At 47.7% G+C, this 15,510-nt stretch overlaps 1 protein-coding gene across 1 annotated transcript in view; it reads right to left on the bottom strand.

Moving 5' to 3' along the window:
- Positions 1 to 228: 228 nt before the first annotated feature.
- Positions 229 to 15,510, bottom strand: part of LOC137528944 (cytochrome P450 2A6-like) — a 56,008-nt gene continuing 40,726 nt past the window's right edge. The window contains exons 7-9 of the mRNA XM_068250742.1: positions 9,023 to 9,210; positions 4,656 to 4,797; positions 229 to 569 (exon numbers count right to left, since the gene is read on the bottom strand). Of these exons, the coding sequence (XP_068106843.1) occupies positions 370 to 569; positions 4,656 to 4,797; positions 9,023 to 9,210 (530 nt within the window). The 3' untranslated portion in view covers positions 229 to 369. The remainder of the gene's footprint in view (positions 570 to 4,655; positions 4,798 to 9,022; positions 9,211 to 15,510) is intronic.

Below are 15,510 nucleotides of genomic sequence, written 5' to 3'. Positions count from 1 at the left end.
CATTTGGCAAACAAACCTGCCCTCACATGTATCCCCCTTTCTTGGTACTCATGGGTTGGATATAGGCTGAGTAGCCCAAGAGATATTACTTCCTGTGATATCACAGGAAGTAATAGTCATGTGACCTACACAAAAACCAGACAGCAATATTACAAAGACAAGATGTTAAAGAACTCGCAGCACTCTGTAAAGTTCAACGTGCACACCGAGTAGAAATATCACATACAATTTTAAGCTAACCATCTTTATTTTATTTTCATTCACTCAAAGCTTTATTACAGCTTTTCTATGTATCAGGAGGGTAGTTTTGATACGTCAAAACATGAAACCAATGATTTAACAACATAAAATAAAGCTGGTAAGAATTTTTTAAGCTCCTCCTTCTAATGTACGAGGAATAAAGATAATCTTTCGATTTGGTGCAACAGTAGTAAAGCTGCTATCAACTGGAGAGATGTCTAGATCTTTGGGGTCCACAGGTGATTTCAGGGTAAATTTCTGCAGCAGGATGGTGAAGAAGAGGAACAACTGTAAACGCACCATGCCCTCTGCAATACATTGCCTCTTTCCTGAAAAGATAAACAGTACAGTAAACAGTACATCAACTTATTCAATATATACACGCTTTTAACAAATACAGGGTGGGCCATTTATATGGATACACCTTAATAAAATGGGAATAGTTGGTGATATTAACTTCCTGTTTATTGCACATTAGTATATGTGAGGGGGGAAACTTTTCAGGATGGGTGGTGACCATGGCAGCCATTTTGAAGTCGGCCATTTTGAATCCAACTTTTGTTTTTTCAATAGGAAGAGGGTCATAAGACACATCAAACTTATTGGGAAGTTCACAAGAAAACAATGGTGTGCTTGGTTTTAACGTAACTTTATTCTTTCGTGAAATATTTACAAGTTTCTGACCACTTATAAAATGTGTTCAATGTGCTACCCATTGTGTTGGATTGTCAATACAACCCTCTTCTCCCACTCTTGACACACTGATAGCAACACCACAGGAGGAGAAATGCTAGCACAGGCTTCCAGTATCCATATTTTCAGGTGCTGCACATCTCGTATCTTCACAGCATAGACAATTGCCTTCAGATGACCCCAAAGATAAAAGTCTAAGGGGGTCAGATCGGGAGACCTTGTGTCATTCAAATTGCTACATGATGATGTGTTTCCCTCTTTATGCACTGAAGCTGGCACATTCCTTGAGTTTTTCCAGCAAGATGGTGCACCACCTCATTATGGGTGTCAGGTCCTAACATTCCTAGATGAACATTTTCCTGGAAAGTGGAATGGTCGTCGTGGGCCAGTTGAAAGGCCCCCAAGGTCTCCTGATCTGACCCCCTTAGACTTTTATCTTTGGGGTCATCTGAAGGCAATTGTCTATGTTGAGAAGATACGAGATGTGCAGCACCTGAAACGGATACTGGAAACCTGTGCTAGCATTTCTCCTCCTGTGGTGTTGCTATCAGTGTGTGAAGAGTGGGAGAAGAGGGTTGCATTGACAATCCAACACAATGGGCAGCACATTGAACACATTTTATAAGTGGTCAGAAACTTGTAAATAACTCCTGAAATAATAAAGTTACGTTAAAACCAAGCACACCATTGTTTTTCCTGTGAAATTCCTAATAAGTTTGATGTGTCTTCCCTCTTCCTATTGAAAAAACAAAAGTTGGATTCAAAATGGTCGACTTCAAAATGGTCACCACCCATCTTGAAAAGTTTCCCCCCTCACATATACTAATGTGCCACAAACAGGAAGTTAATATCACCAACCACTCCCATTTTATTAAGGTGTATCCATATAAATGGCCCACCCTGTATATACGAGTATATGATTTGTGATAAAATAAAGATGCTCAAAATGATAAAAATCAAAATGAAATTAGTATTTCCTTTCTTAAACCCAAAATCCCCCCCTTTAAAGTGTACATGAGATCAGTAAGAAGACTTTTTTTTACTTACCTGGGGCTTCCTACAGCCCCATCGCTGCATCCCTCACCATCCTCCCAAGTGCCTCTATTTGGCCCCAATCTGCCCCAGTAACTGGTTCAGTCGCGTCAGTCGCTCTTCTGCGCAGGGACACATGAGGCTGGAGGAATCCCTGGGCGTGTAAAAAAATGTTTCTTCTTACTGATCTCAGGTACAGTTTAATTTTCCCAGAACCTGTTTGAATACAAAGTCTACTAAGTATGTCAGGAGTATTCGTCTAGATCCTAGGTTCTTAACGTGTGGTATGTATACCCCAGGAGGTATGTCTGATGGGTCCAGGGGCAAGCTAGCTGATTTCAGTGCAGCGCTGATCATTTCAGTGCCAGTGCTGCATGCCTGATTTTGGAGCCTGGAGATCAGCTGGATGCAGCACAAATTAGTTTAAAAAAAGGGTGATTCAGCCGCCAGCAATAGCTGTTGCCCAAATTACGTGTCCCCCAGAGCTGCTACAACGCGTAAAGGGAATGGTAATCAGTGTGGGCTCGGAGTTTGTGCAGGAGCAGAGTAAGCTATTTTTCGGCATCTCCCTGCCCCAAAATGGCCCACGCTGATAATGAATGGACTCTCCAGGGGGTACTCGAGCTTGATATAACAAATTTAGAGTTTTCAAAAGTGGTAGATCATATATAAACAACACCAAATTAGAATTTTGGCTAATAAAAAACAACAGTTAACACAGTAAGTTGTTTAGAATCAATTACCATGTACACCAATTAAATACTATATATCTTTGTCAAGGGGTGCTTGAGTGAGCACATACTTTTAAAAGGGGTACATACCAAGAAAATGTTGAGAAACATTGATCTTCTGTAGATTACACAAAGCCCTGGATCACTTTCTGATTGGCTGGTTACTCTGATCATCTAGCATAGACATGTTGAAAGTCCGGCCCGGGGGCCAAATAAGGCCCGCCAAGCATTTTCTGGTGGCCCCCACAGCTCTTTGCAGTTGTTAATTCCATGTGGGCCACAGGCCGTAGCTGTGCTACTGCATGCAGGGACCTCCTTGTATTACTGCTCTGCCTCCCCATTTGCATGCCTGTAGGTTATCATCCACCATTGTAGCAGTAGTAGCTACTTATTAGCAGCTGTCACACAGCACAGCCATGCTTTTGGTGTTTATGCAGAGTTTCTGTTTGGGTTCAAGGTGCGTTTGTAGTTTCTGGGGGAGCTCAGCGCACCTCTGATTGGAGGCTATTCGGAGGCAGCCTGGTGTTGCGCTGATCCACCTTTTGCGCAATTTTCAATTTTCGATTTTATTTGATTAGCCGCACCCAGGCTATGCATATACATAGGTTAGGATTTAGTTAGTGTTAGGCCCCTCCCATGGAGGATCGACTTCTTCGCAGTGGGAGGGACGAGTACTTAATAGGTTGCATGCAAGCTGTTACAGGAAACTAACATACTCCTTCAGTGGTAGACAGGTCATGTGTATGCTCGGTGTGTATTCGACTCCACAAGTGGGGCTTGCACTCTTTTGCAGGTAGGCACTTGCCTGTTTTTAAGTAGCGCTGTTCATTTCCTTGCTTAGCAGCTGTCACTATGCCAGCAGCAGTAACAGCCGATGATTAGCAGCTTCCGCTGTGCCAGTAGCACTATGCCTGCATACTAAAAGGGACATGCTAACTGCACAGTGTATGGGTTATTTCCTGTGGAAATGGTTTATTTGACAAAATGTCACAGGCAAAGTGTACATTGTGTGTGACATGCATGGTAACATGAAAGTCCAGAAAGCGTCACTGCACCTTGCAATAAAAAACTTTATTGCACGGTGCAAACAATTTCACAATGTTGGAGCCGCCTATGTTTGCGCTGAAATGGACCCCTGGCACGCAACCATGCATCGGTAAGGTGTGCACAAAATCAGGATGGCTATTGAAAGAGCCTTTAAAGGACTTACGAGGCGAACACACACAAAAAAGTTAATACCTCATGGCCATTGCAGTCCTCCTTGCAGACTATCAGCACCTCCCTTGTTACTTTCTGGCTTTCTGTTATCATAATCCACACTGTAGTGCAGGCCCCCGGCCCTCCACTGGGCCACCTTATCAGTTTGCAATTAAAATTGCCCCTTTGAAACACCTGCGTCTGCGCAGTTCTCTTAACTGCTAGTGCGGCTGCGCAGGTTCTCTGTCCGGCCCTTCGGCCCGCCCTCGCTTCCAGCACTTAGCTCTATGTCATGTGGGCGCGCCCACACAACTGATTGAGGTACAAGTCAGCCGCGCCCCCTCAGCAGAGACATGCAGCGTTGAGCGTGGGAAGACGTGACTTGTCATATTAACTTGTACCTCAATTAGTCATGTGGGCGGGCAGAGAACTGCGCAGACGCAGGATTTTTAAAGTGGCATTTTTAATCGCAAACTGATAAGGCGACCCTGGGGAGGGTCGGGGCCTGCATTACAGTGTGGATTATGATAACAGAGTGCCAGTGCCAGACAGTGACAAGGGAGATGCTGATAGTCTGCAAGGAGGACTGCAATGGCCATGAGGTAATTAACTTTTTTGTGTGTGTTTGCATCATAAGTCCTTTAACTGTAGGCTGTAGGTTTTCTTGTGCTTGGCAGTTCCCAGGATGGTGTCACAAAGCAAAGTAACGCTGTGCCCCAAGGTGTTCCTCTGTTAAGCAATGATCTGCATCACATTTCTTACCTGCAGCAAATGGAATAAAGGCATTATTTTTCTTAAATTTCCAATTTTCATCCAAAAAATGCTTTATGTTGAATACTTCAGGTGTTTCAAACTGTGTGGGATCCTTCAATGCTGAGGTCAACACTGTATGAATGTTGGTACCCTGGAAAACAAACAGTTCTTCAAAATGAAAGTTGATAAAAGAATTGATTTCATTGTGGCTAAATTAATATTCCTAAAGGAGTCTTCTTTTATATTATTCTGTTCTTAAAGGAAACCCAAGAGAAAACAGATAAGCCTGGGCTACTTCCAGCTCCCTGTAGGCCATGGGCTACCTCGCCATTCTCCCAGGCCGCTTCGTTGTCCCACAATCAGCTCCAGTAAATTCTTCGGTCACCCATAGTCACACGCCACTGTGCATGCATGGTCTCAGCCACGCTTGCTCCCGAACGCACTCCCGTGGCCAGGAGTGTTCTTCACATGCGCTAATACCATATGTGCAGTGGAACGGGACTGAGGAAGTAACCAGAGCTTACTGAGGGACAATGGAGTGACCGGCGAGGGAGCCAATGGCCTACAAGGGGTGGAGGAAGCTGGTTCAGTCTTCTATCAGGTCTTCTCTACATGTGCTGTGCATGCATCTGTTGGCTGCTGTAACATTTGAATCTAATGGCTGATCTGTATGTATTATGCTATATAGGGCGGGGTTGTATCCAGTGGCGTAGCAATAGGGAGTGCAGAGGTAGTGATCGCATCAGGACCCTTAGACTAGAGGGCCCCCCCTCAACCACAGTATTAGCTCGTGATTGGTCTTGTGCTGATAATAATCATTTCTTTAGATGCTTTGAATAGTAGTGATTGTTAACACACTGTTTCCCATCCCCTTCTTGCACCTCTGACACTATGGCTGTCCATGGCAGGTTTTGAGTGCTTTATCAATTATGTATAGAGTGTTTGGGGGGGCCCCAATGCAAATCTTGCGCTGGGGCCCACAGCTTCTTAGCTACACCACTGGTTGTATCCCTGCTTCAGTTATATGGCTAAACAGCTTGAAAAAGAGCAAATAGGCTTGAAACGCCGGGCTGTCGCCAGGGCCATTTTTAACTGAATTCTGAATGTGATTTTAATGATTTTTGAATAAAGAGCTTATTCCTTAGCCTAACTATAGCTTATAAGATCTAGTTTGCAGGATCCCATGTTTTTTCTAGTGATCTCCAGTCTGGGAGAACCTTAGAGGGTCAAATCATGCTTACATTGTTTTTGTACATTTTTCAACTGATCGAAATGTAATGTTCTTCTTTGTTCCAAGGTGATGAAATAAAATGAAACATCTACCATGTAGAATAGTAAATGTTTCTTATTGGTGGCCTGGCACTGGCCAGTATTCTCCCAGGAGATCATTTTTTACCTTCTGTTTAAACTAACTTTTCAGTACTCTGCAATTTAAAAAATACAAAACAGTAGGTAAAAAAGTACTGTTAAAATAATTCTGAGCACTTTGGTTGCTTGTTGGTGGCTTGAAGGACTTCCGAGGTCACAGTTATTCTGTTTACTCACCTGGGGCTTCTTCCAGCCCCTGGCAGCTGTCTTAGTCTCTCGCCACAGCCCCGGTCCTACTCTGTGTCCCGCTGGTCGCCCATAATGAACGGCGACCCACCGGTGGGGCGGCTCTTCTGCCCCTGGTGCAGTACACACCAGATGATGTGGACATGCAGGCATGAGTACCCACACAGGCACTAGGGATGCTTTTTCGGATTCCACGGAAATTGCATTTCCGCATTTCCGATCGGAAATTGCATTTCCACATCGGAATGCGGAAATCGGTAATACAAGTGCGGTAGGCGGATTTCAACAGAAATCACGGACATTTTCGGCCGACTTTAACATCGATTTTCTCAAAAACTACAAGGTCTTTTTGAAAAAATGTTTTCCTCTTCTTCCCACTCTTCTGTTTAATATGCCCTGAAAACTGTATGGTGTTTCTAGGACCTATGGGGGCTTTGCTATTACTGTGTTTCCCCAAACATAAGACACTGTCTTATATTAATTTTTGCTCTAAAAGATGTGCTAGGGCTTATTTTCTGAGGATGTCTTATTTTTGGCAAACACTGGTATTTTTCCTATACAAAATGTACATACTGTATGCCATGTGCAACATACACAGAGCTTGTGGTTTGCAGATATTGGCTCTCAATTACAAGAAATTAATTCTGCTGATCATGTAATTAAGAGTCTATTACTTGCAGGCAGAGAACTCTGTCAGACTCCCCCAAGCATAGGATAAGCTGTGTGTGTGTCCTGGGAAGAGGTGAAGATGTGAAGTGCTGCTGATGCTTATCACACAACAGATCAGGAGGGCTGGCTCCAACAAAAACACAAAGTGCCTGTCACATATATAGGACTGTGTAGAACTCACATTATACTGCTGCTCTCCTGTAGTGTTGGGCGAACACCTGGATGTTCAGGTTCGGGAACGTTCGCCGAACATGGCCGCGATGTTCGGCATGTTCAGGCTTTTGGGGGCCCTATGGGGTCGCAGGCATAAGGGGGGAGCATGCCCCAATCGCGGAGGGGGGGGGTCGGAAATTCCCTCCACCCCCTCCGCTAGCGCTTCCCCCTCTGCCCGCTTCCCCATACAAGTGTTGGGCGAACACCTGGATGTTCAGGTTCGGGAACGTTCGCCGAACATGGCCGCGATGTTCGGCATGTTCAGGCTTTTGGGGGCCCTATGGGGTCGCAGGCATAAGGGGGGAGCATGCCCCAATCGCGGAGGGGGGGGGGTCGGAAATTCCCTCCACCCCCTCCGCTAGCGCTTCCCCCTCTGCCCGCTTCCCCATACAAAAGTTTGACGAAAGTAAAATCGTACCGGTGGTGGTGGCTGGCTGCTGCAGTGGCTGGCTGGCACTATGAAGTGACTGAGGAGGAGGAGTCGGAGTAGGACGCATTGAGGGAGGCCGGGCAGCGGGCGGTTCAGCGGTAGTACCCTTGTGGTACTTCCGCCCTTTCTCTGACCTCACGTCCTCTGCATACGAGGGTACGCGTCACGCGTACCCTCGTATGCGTCATCACGCAGAGGACGTGAGGTCAGAGAAAGGGCGGAAGTACAACAAGGGTACTACCGCTGAACTGCCCGCTGCCCGGCCTCCCTCAACGCGTCCTACTCCTCCTCCTCCTCCTCAGTCACTTCATAGTGCCAGCCAGCCACTGCAGCAGCCAGCCACCACCACCGGTACTATTTTACTTTCGTCAAACTTTTGTATGGGGAAGCGGGCAGAGGGGGGAGCGCTAGCGGAGGGGGTGGGGGGAATTTCCAACCTCCCCCCCGCGATCGGGGCATGCTCCCCCCTGATGCCTGCGACCCCATAGGGGGGCCGTATTCGGACGAACAGGGCCCCTGTTCGGCCGGGCATTCAGCAGTTCGGGCGAACCCGAACAGTTTGGCCGAACACTACCAGGTGTTCGGCCGAACTCGAACATCACCCGAACAGGGTGATGTTCTGCAGAACCCGAACAGTGGCGAACACTGTTCTCCCAACACTACTCTCCTGTATCCAGGCTTTGTATTGAGGGGATGTCTTACTTTAGGGGAAACACGGTAACCACTAAAGTTGGCGGATTTTGACTGTAATGTAAAATGCAGAAAATCTGCATTACCGATATGCGGTAATTTTAAGCCAATCAGAATACTCAGAATAAATAAGCCAATCAAAAAATGCGGAAATTTCCATCTAAATCCCCTTTCTCTGATTGGTTTATTCGTTCTGAGTCTTCTGATTGTCATAAAATTACTCCATATTAGTAATGTGGATCTTCTGCATTTTACATTACAGTCAAAATCCGTCGACTTTAGCGGTTAATAGCAAAGCCCCCATAGGACCTAGAAACACCAAATTTTCAGGGTATGTTAATCAGAAGTGTAGAAACAAGAGGGAATGTTTTTTTCAAAAAGACCTTATAGTTGTTGAGAAAATCGATGTTAAAGTTGGAAGAAAATTCAGCGAAAATCTACATAAGAATTCGGAAATCGGTAGTGAAAAGCGGAATCGGTAGCAGTAATCGGCAATGGCGAAGTGGCGAAGTGGATTTTCCGCGGAATCGGAATTTGGCATTTCCAACCATCCTTAGCAGGCACAAAAGGGCCGCCCCACCTGGGGGTCACCGATCCATATGGGCGGCCAGCGGGACACCAAGTAGGACCGGGGCTGTGGCGAGGGACTAAGAAGGCTGCTAGGGGCTGGAATAAACCCCAGGTGAATCAACATAGATTTTCACCGTCGCTTTGGAAGTCCTTTAAAAGGCATTTTATTTATAAAAATTGAAAATATCACCTAGGTGAAAACTTAGCAGAAAAGGTGTAATGGATTGGGCCCTTGAGAGCTTCACCTTACCTTTCTTAGGTGGTAACCATTCAACATGACATCTCTGGAGGTAGCTCTGGCCAAACCCAGTGGAACAACATCACTGAACCGCTGAATCTCATGAACAAGGGCATTCATGTATGGCATTTCATTCCTGTCCTCTGCTTTAGGTTCCCTGCTTGGGCCGATCACATGGTCAATCTCTTCATGAAGTTTAGCTGTTGGCCATTCAGAGACAAGAGTCATGTGGATTTTTTTTTCTTATATAAAGGGCTGATTTGCAAAGTTTAAAGAACAGCGAAAAACACTGGAGACAAAAGTGATACAACAAAAATCATGGAAAGGTTAGGATATTACCATATTTGCTATTGTAGGTTAGATGTTTGTAGGCATGTCAGAAAGAATTTATGTGACACTACCTTTATTTGCATCTACCAAAGTATCTTGTGGGATTTGCTTTGAGGAGAATTTCACTTCAACAGATCTCCAGATCTGATGAAAGGAATAGTGGTGAGCACTATGAGTAGCTACAAGTACATAACTACTAGTAATCAAAATTTAAATTAGATAGTGGGCGTTAACTTACCTACGCTGCCGCTTATAGCCAATTCGTTCGACTCGCGGTCTATGTAATTACACTCCAAACCTGGAAGGAGAAGGTAGTGGAGTTACGTGGACCGTGAGTGGAACACATCAGCCATAGATGGCAGGTAAGTTAACCCCCCCCCCCCCCTGCCATAGGCAGTGCTAACTAATTTAAATTTAGATTCCGAGTAGCTACGTACCCGTAGCTACTTGTAGTGCTCATCAGTATAAGGGAAGTACTCCCAAAAGAAAGTCCTTCAAGAAACTATGGTAAGTGCATATATGAGGCGCTGGGTGCTCATTACCCACAGACAGTGGCATAGCTAAGGAGCTATGAGCCTCAGTGTGAGATTTACATTGCATCCACTCATGCACTCTGTACATAACAGTTGATTTGGACTGGAGCACCAAAACCTGCCAAGGATGGCTACAGTGTCAGAGAGGTGTAAAAGCGTCTGTCTTTGGGAGCACTCCGGCACCTGAAGACTTCCGAAGCTTCGAGCAGTGGCAGAGAGTAGTCTCGGACTGACTGGTTGGAGACTACTAACAGGGGGTGCAACGCTGGAACTCGGGGACCGTGAGGAGAACGGGAAGGCTCTATAGGACTCTCTGCTTAGGTGAGTATCTGTTTTTGTTTTTATTTTCGCTTCAGACTCCCCTTAAGGAGCTGGATAAAAAATGCCATGGTGGGCAAGAGTCATCAAAAGCGATTGATACCTCTACCCTGATATATTTAGCAGTGAGGTGTGTAGCACACGCGTGATCCCATGGTGGAGGCTGCATAGATCAGCTGGAACCCTGTTTGCAGTACAATAGGTGCCAGGCAACAATATAAAGCTATTAGTACTACGCTATTGTGAGTTTTCTTTTAATGCAGGAACTGTAATGATATATAAAGCATGAAACAAGAGCACGGCAAGAATCAATCAGATCTACAGCACAACATTAGATCAAATTAATTAATAGGACTGAATCAGGAAAGGCGTGGGGTTACCAAGCAGGGCCGGATTACCGACCAGTCAACAAAAGCAGTTGCTTGGGGCCCCCCCATTCAGAGTCAAGGGGGCCCCATCAGCACATAAACCAGCCCTCGCCATCCTGTCACCGGTGGCTGGATGGTATAATCTCCTCTTTCCAATGATATGTGAGATTGTCAAGAATCTTGCCTGAATTAAGTTCTGAAGTGACAGTTTGCATTTTGGCCACTAGATGCCGCCTGTATCAGAAAGTGATAACCTAATGCTGCTGAGGGATAAACAAGCAAGAGAGGTGGGGCCTGGCAGCTCTAGAGAGACCAGGAAGAGAAGACAGAGACAGACATGGTTGTTTTTGTGGAGAGCTGTCTGTGAAAAGGACAATCTGGATCCATCCAAGCTGCAGAGAGGCTGATCGCTGTTTTCCCCTTGAATCCTGCTTGCTGGAGTGGAGATTGTTCCCAGTTAGCTGTTCTTGGCTTAGGATTCTACGCCAGCTACCCATCAAGGCTGCAAGTGTGGTTGCAGGCCTGAGGCTGTCCTAAAGAGAGGCATCTTCTGATACCAAATAGGAACAGGTCAGTGAACCCGGGTTCTTGTGTTTTCATTAAACTGTTTTTTGTGGTACAGTACCTGAAGAAACTGAGACTTAGGCCTGCTTTAGGTAGATAGTTAGGAACTGTTTTTAGAAGGTCACACTGGATTGATACTGCAGTGCAGCAAGACTTTAGGCTCTACTGTACACTGCCAACGGATAGGGTTGATCCTGTAGTCCAGCATGACTTGTCCGCTCTGCTGTGTCTGCTAATGGCTAAGAGTGATTCTGCAGTTCAGTATGACTTGAGGCTCTACTGTAAACTGCCATCAGGTAGAGGTGTCCTGTTGGACAGAAGTGGGGACTCCAGGGTATAGGGTACCCTGTGTATTGCAAATCTTGTTGTGTTTGTAACTGATCCTGTTAATACTTTCCAGTAAATAAAGTTTTGGTTGCACTAAGCTGGTGTCTGTATCACCTTCCTTGTTCCGTGAATTCGCTGTATCCTGGGGTACCCCTCGGTACACGGTCTTACAACTTGGCGTAGTCGGCAGGATACAGCGACCAATATGGACGGGAACGTGGCGGGAGACCATCCCCCGGCGCTAGGGGCACCGGCTCAGGGCCCAGCTTCGGGTGCACAGGTACAAGGCCAGCTTGTCCCCAACAACATGCCCACCCAAGTAGGATATATCCCTGTAGGGGCACTGCTGCGTCATCTGCCAAAATATGATGGTAAAAACATGACATTGCAGGACTGGATGGAAAGGGTGCGAAGCGCAGTTAAAATGTGTAACTTGACTCCCGAGCTGCAGGCAGAGGTTGCGCTGGGAGCCCTAGAGGGTGACGTCAGACGGACAGTAATGGTAAGGCCCGACTCCGAGAGAGATGCCCTGGAGAAGATATTCTCCTTGCTAGAGAGGGCCCAAGGGGGGCGTGCCAAAGTGGTACAGTTACGAAGTCACTTCTTTAACCGGCCCCAGCGAGAGGGTGAGACACTGATGCAATACTCCAATGCTCTACAAGAGACGCTGAATGAGATACGACGGCGAGACCCCGATGCCATGGGAGCCTTCCGGGAAGTGGATCGGCTACTACGAGATCAGTTCATAGTGGGCCTCTCCGATAAGTTCTTACAAGATAAGTTACATGAGATGACCCGAACAACGGCCGATATGACATTCTATAGCATCTACCTAGCTGCGGTAGAGAGAGAAGAAGAACCCCTACCGGCGGCTGCGAGGGTAGTGAATAGCACGCACGCTACAAGGGATCACCCGGGTCCTGAAGAATCTGAGACTCTAAAGGATGTAGTCCAGGCTCTGTGGGCAGAAATGAAAGAGCTTCGGCTGGAAGTGTCTCAAATGAAGGCAAAGCCGCCCCAGCCTCTGGCAACAATCTCCACACTTCGTTCTACTCCACCCAGGGTGACTCAGGGGAGGGGGCCCGTCAGAAGAGGGCCGCTCTGTTGGGCTTGTTGTGAATACGGCCATATCGCCAGAGAGTGCCTCGGACAGGCAGCACCTGAGCCGCCGTTAAACTCCCAACCGCTGCAGTAGCTGGGCATCCTGCAGCGGTACACCAGAAGTTAAGCCCTATGCGTGAAGACCATGACTTGTATGCCAGAAGCCCCGTTATTAAAGCTGAGTTGGAAGGGCTGAAGGTCTGCTGCCTAGTTGATACAGGGTCAGAGTGCACCCTTATGCCTTTAGAGTTCTTTGAAAGGCACTTCCAGCATATGATTGAACCCGAAGATGGGAGCGTTATCCGGCTGACTGCTGCCAATAACAGCGAGATGGATGTCCGAGGAATAGTCTGGATGCAGGTCAGACTGTTTGGACAAGACATCGGCAAGAAGGGGGTCGTGCTGGTTGACCATTCGGCACGGAAAGGAATGGATGTGACCCTGGGTATGAATGTATTGAGAGACTTAGACCACCAGCTTTATGCCAAGGAAGGGCCAAAGTACTGGCAACGGGCCACCACGCACCAGCCTACTCAGAAGCTTTTACAACAGATGGTGAGAAGCTGTAGCCTGCAAAAGAGTAACCTATCTGGTCAGCCCATTGGAAAGGTCAGGGTGCCACGGAGTTCCCCGGTGAAGATCCCACCTCGACAAGAACGAGTGCTAATGCTGCCGGTGGGGGCTGGACGAAGGTTGAATGGGCTGGAGGTCCTGATCGAGCCCGCTTATCAGGGGGAACCATCGACTCATCCGCTGGTAGCCCGGGCCCTGGCCATTGTGAAGGATGGATGTGTACCCGTACGCTGCCGTAATGTGGTGGACTGCGAGTTGACCGTCCCCAGAAACACCTTGCTGGCCGCAGTCTATGTGTTTGATGGTGGTATTGTTCGACGGAGGGGTTTCACACTACAGCCTGATAGGAGATCAGCCTGGACCTACGCTGTGGAGACTCATCAAAAGGAAACCCCAACAGCAGAATGGAACGGTCAAATGATTATGGCCCGGATGGGAGTGGATTGCCAGACGCTGACTCCGGTGGAACAAAAGCTGCTGGAAGAAACCCTTTGGGGGTTTCAAGAAGCCTTCTCGAGACATGATGAAGACTTTGGGTGTGCTGTTGCCATTGAACACGAAATCCCGACTGGCGATGCTGCACCAATCAGGGAACGTTACCGGCAAATCCCACCTTAGATGTACCAGGAGGTGAAAAATATGGTGGCCAGCATGTTGGAAAACCGGGTGATACAGGAGAGTCAGAGCCCTTGGGCTGCTCCAGTAGTTTTAGTGCGGAAGAAAGATGGGAGTCTCCGGTTCTGTGTGGATTACCGGAAGCTGAATGCTCAGACCGTCCGGGATGCCTACCCCTTCCGCGGATTGAGGAGTCATTGTCAGCCCTAAGTCAAGCAAAATTCTTCTCGACTCTTGACCTGGCTAGTGGATATTGGCAGGTGCCGGTGGCCAAGAAAGATAAAGCCAAGACAGCCTTCATTCTACCTATGGGGCTCTATGAGTTTAATCGGATGCCATTCGGCCTCTCCAATGCTCCGGGAACATTCCAGCGATTGATGGAGCACTGTCTGGGAGATCTCAATTTTGAGTCAGTATTGATATACCTGGATGACATAGTAGTGTTTGGGGCCTCCTTTGAAGATCACCTCCAGAAGCTACGACAAGTCCTAGGACGACTACGAGAGCATGGGCTCAAGATCAAGCCCAAGAAATGCCAACTGTTCCAACAGCAGATAGAGTACTTAGGACATGTAGTCACCTCGGAGGGAGTGAAGCCGGCCCCCAACAAGGTGGAGGCTGTCCAGAAGTGGCCCCAACCCAGTACACTACGAGAGGTGCGGGCGTTCGTGGGACTGGCTGGCTACTACCGCAGGTTTATACCCAAGTTTGCCTATCTGGTGGGCCCATTAAATGAGTTACTAAGGGGCACTTCTGGGGGCCCAAAGAAGCGTCCCATTGACTGGGGACCTCGGCAACAAGAGGCTTTTGAAGCGGTGAAGGAGTCACTGACCAGTGCCCCGATCTTGGCTTATGCACGGTTCGACACCCCATTCCTGCTATACACTGATGGAAGCCTTCATGGTCTGGGGGCTGTCTTATCCCAAGTCCAGGATGGACGGGAAAGAGTCATCGCCTATGGGAGCCGGTCCCTGAGAGACTCAGAGCGCAACCCTGATAACTACAGCTTCTTTAAACTGGAACTACTGGCGCTGGTGTGGGCCATGACCGAAAGGTTTGCCGAGTACCTGACAGGTGCAGAAGTAACTGTGATGACGGATAATAACCCGTTGGAACATCTGGAGAATGCCAAGCTCGGTGCACTCGAGCAGAGATGGATGGCCCGCCTTTCCAAGTACAATTATCGCATCAAGTTCCGGTCCGGTAGGGAGAATGGCAATGCCGATGCACTCTCCCGGGTCCCTGTAGGACAGTCAGCTCAGAGAATCGATGAGGAGTTAGAAGACACTGAAACTCCTGACCTTGGTCGCCTACCTATGTTCCAGGATGTGGCACATACAAGTGGGGTGGCGTCTGGGATGACTCTAGTGCTGGGAAAAACTCTGGCTGATTGGGAGAGAGTCCAGAATGCCTGCCCGGATTTGTGGAAAGTAAAAGAGTGGGTTCAGAACAAGATATGGCCTCGGCCAGAAGAGCGGGCTGGCCTGACCCCAGAGGGTCAAAAGTTGTTGAGGCAATGGGACAAGCTGACAGTTACCCAGGGCCTCTTGTGCCGGACCATATACTTACAGTCAGAACTGCAGCACCGACAACAGATTGTCATCCCCATGTCATTGGGGCCCGAGGCCGCCAGGGAAGCTCATGAAAAAGGTGCTCATTTCGGGAGTGAAAAGACATTCAAGTGGCTTCAACGTCTGGTATACTGTCCAGATCTGGGTGATATGGTGGCCACTGCATGTCTCAGGTGTCGACTCTGCGGGCTGAGTAAGAG

Source organism: Hyperolius riggenbachi, chromosome 8 (genome assembly GCF_040937935.1).
Source record: "Hyperolius riggenbachi isolate aHypRig1 chromosome 8, aHypRig1.pri, whole genome shotgun sequence".
NCBI classification, from domain to species: domain Eukaryota; kingdom Metazoa; phylum Chordata; class Amphibia; order Anura; family Hyperoliidae; genus Hyperolius; species Hyperolius riggenbachi.
The sequence above is the reverse complement of the archived record's forward strand: the minus strand, read 5'-3'. Positions and strand labels throughout refer to the sequence as shown.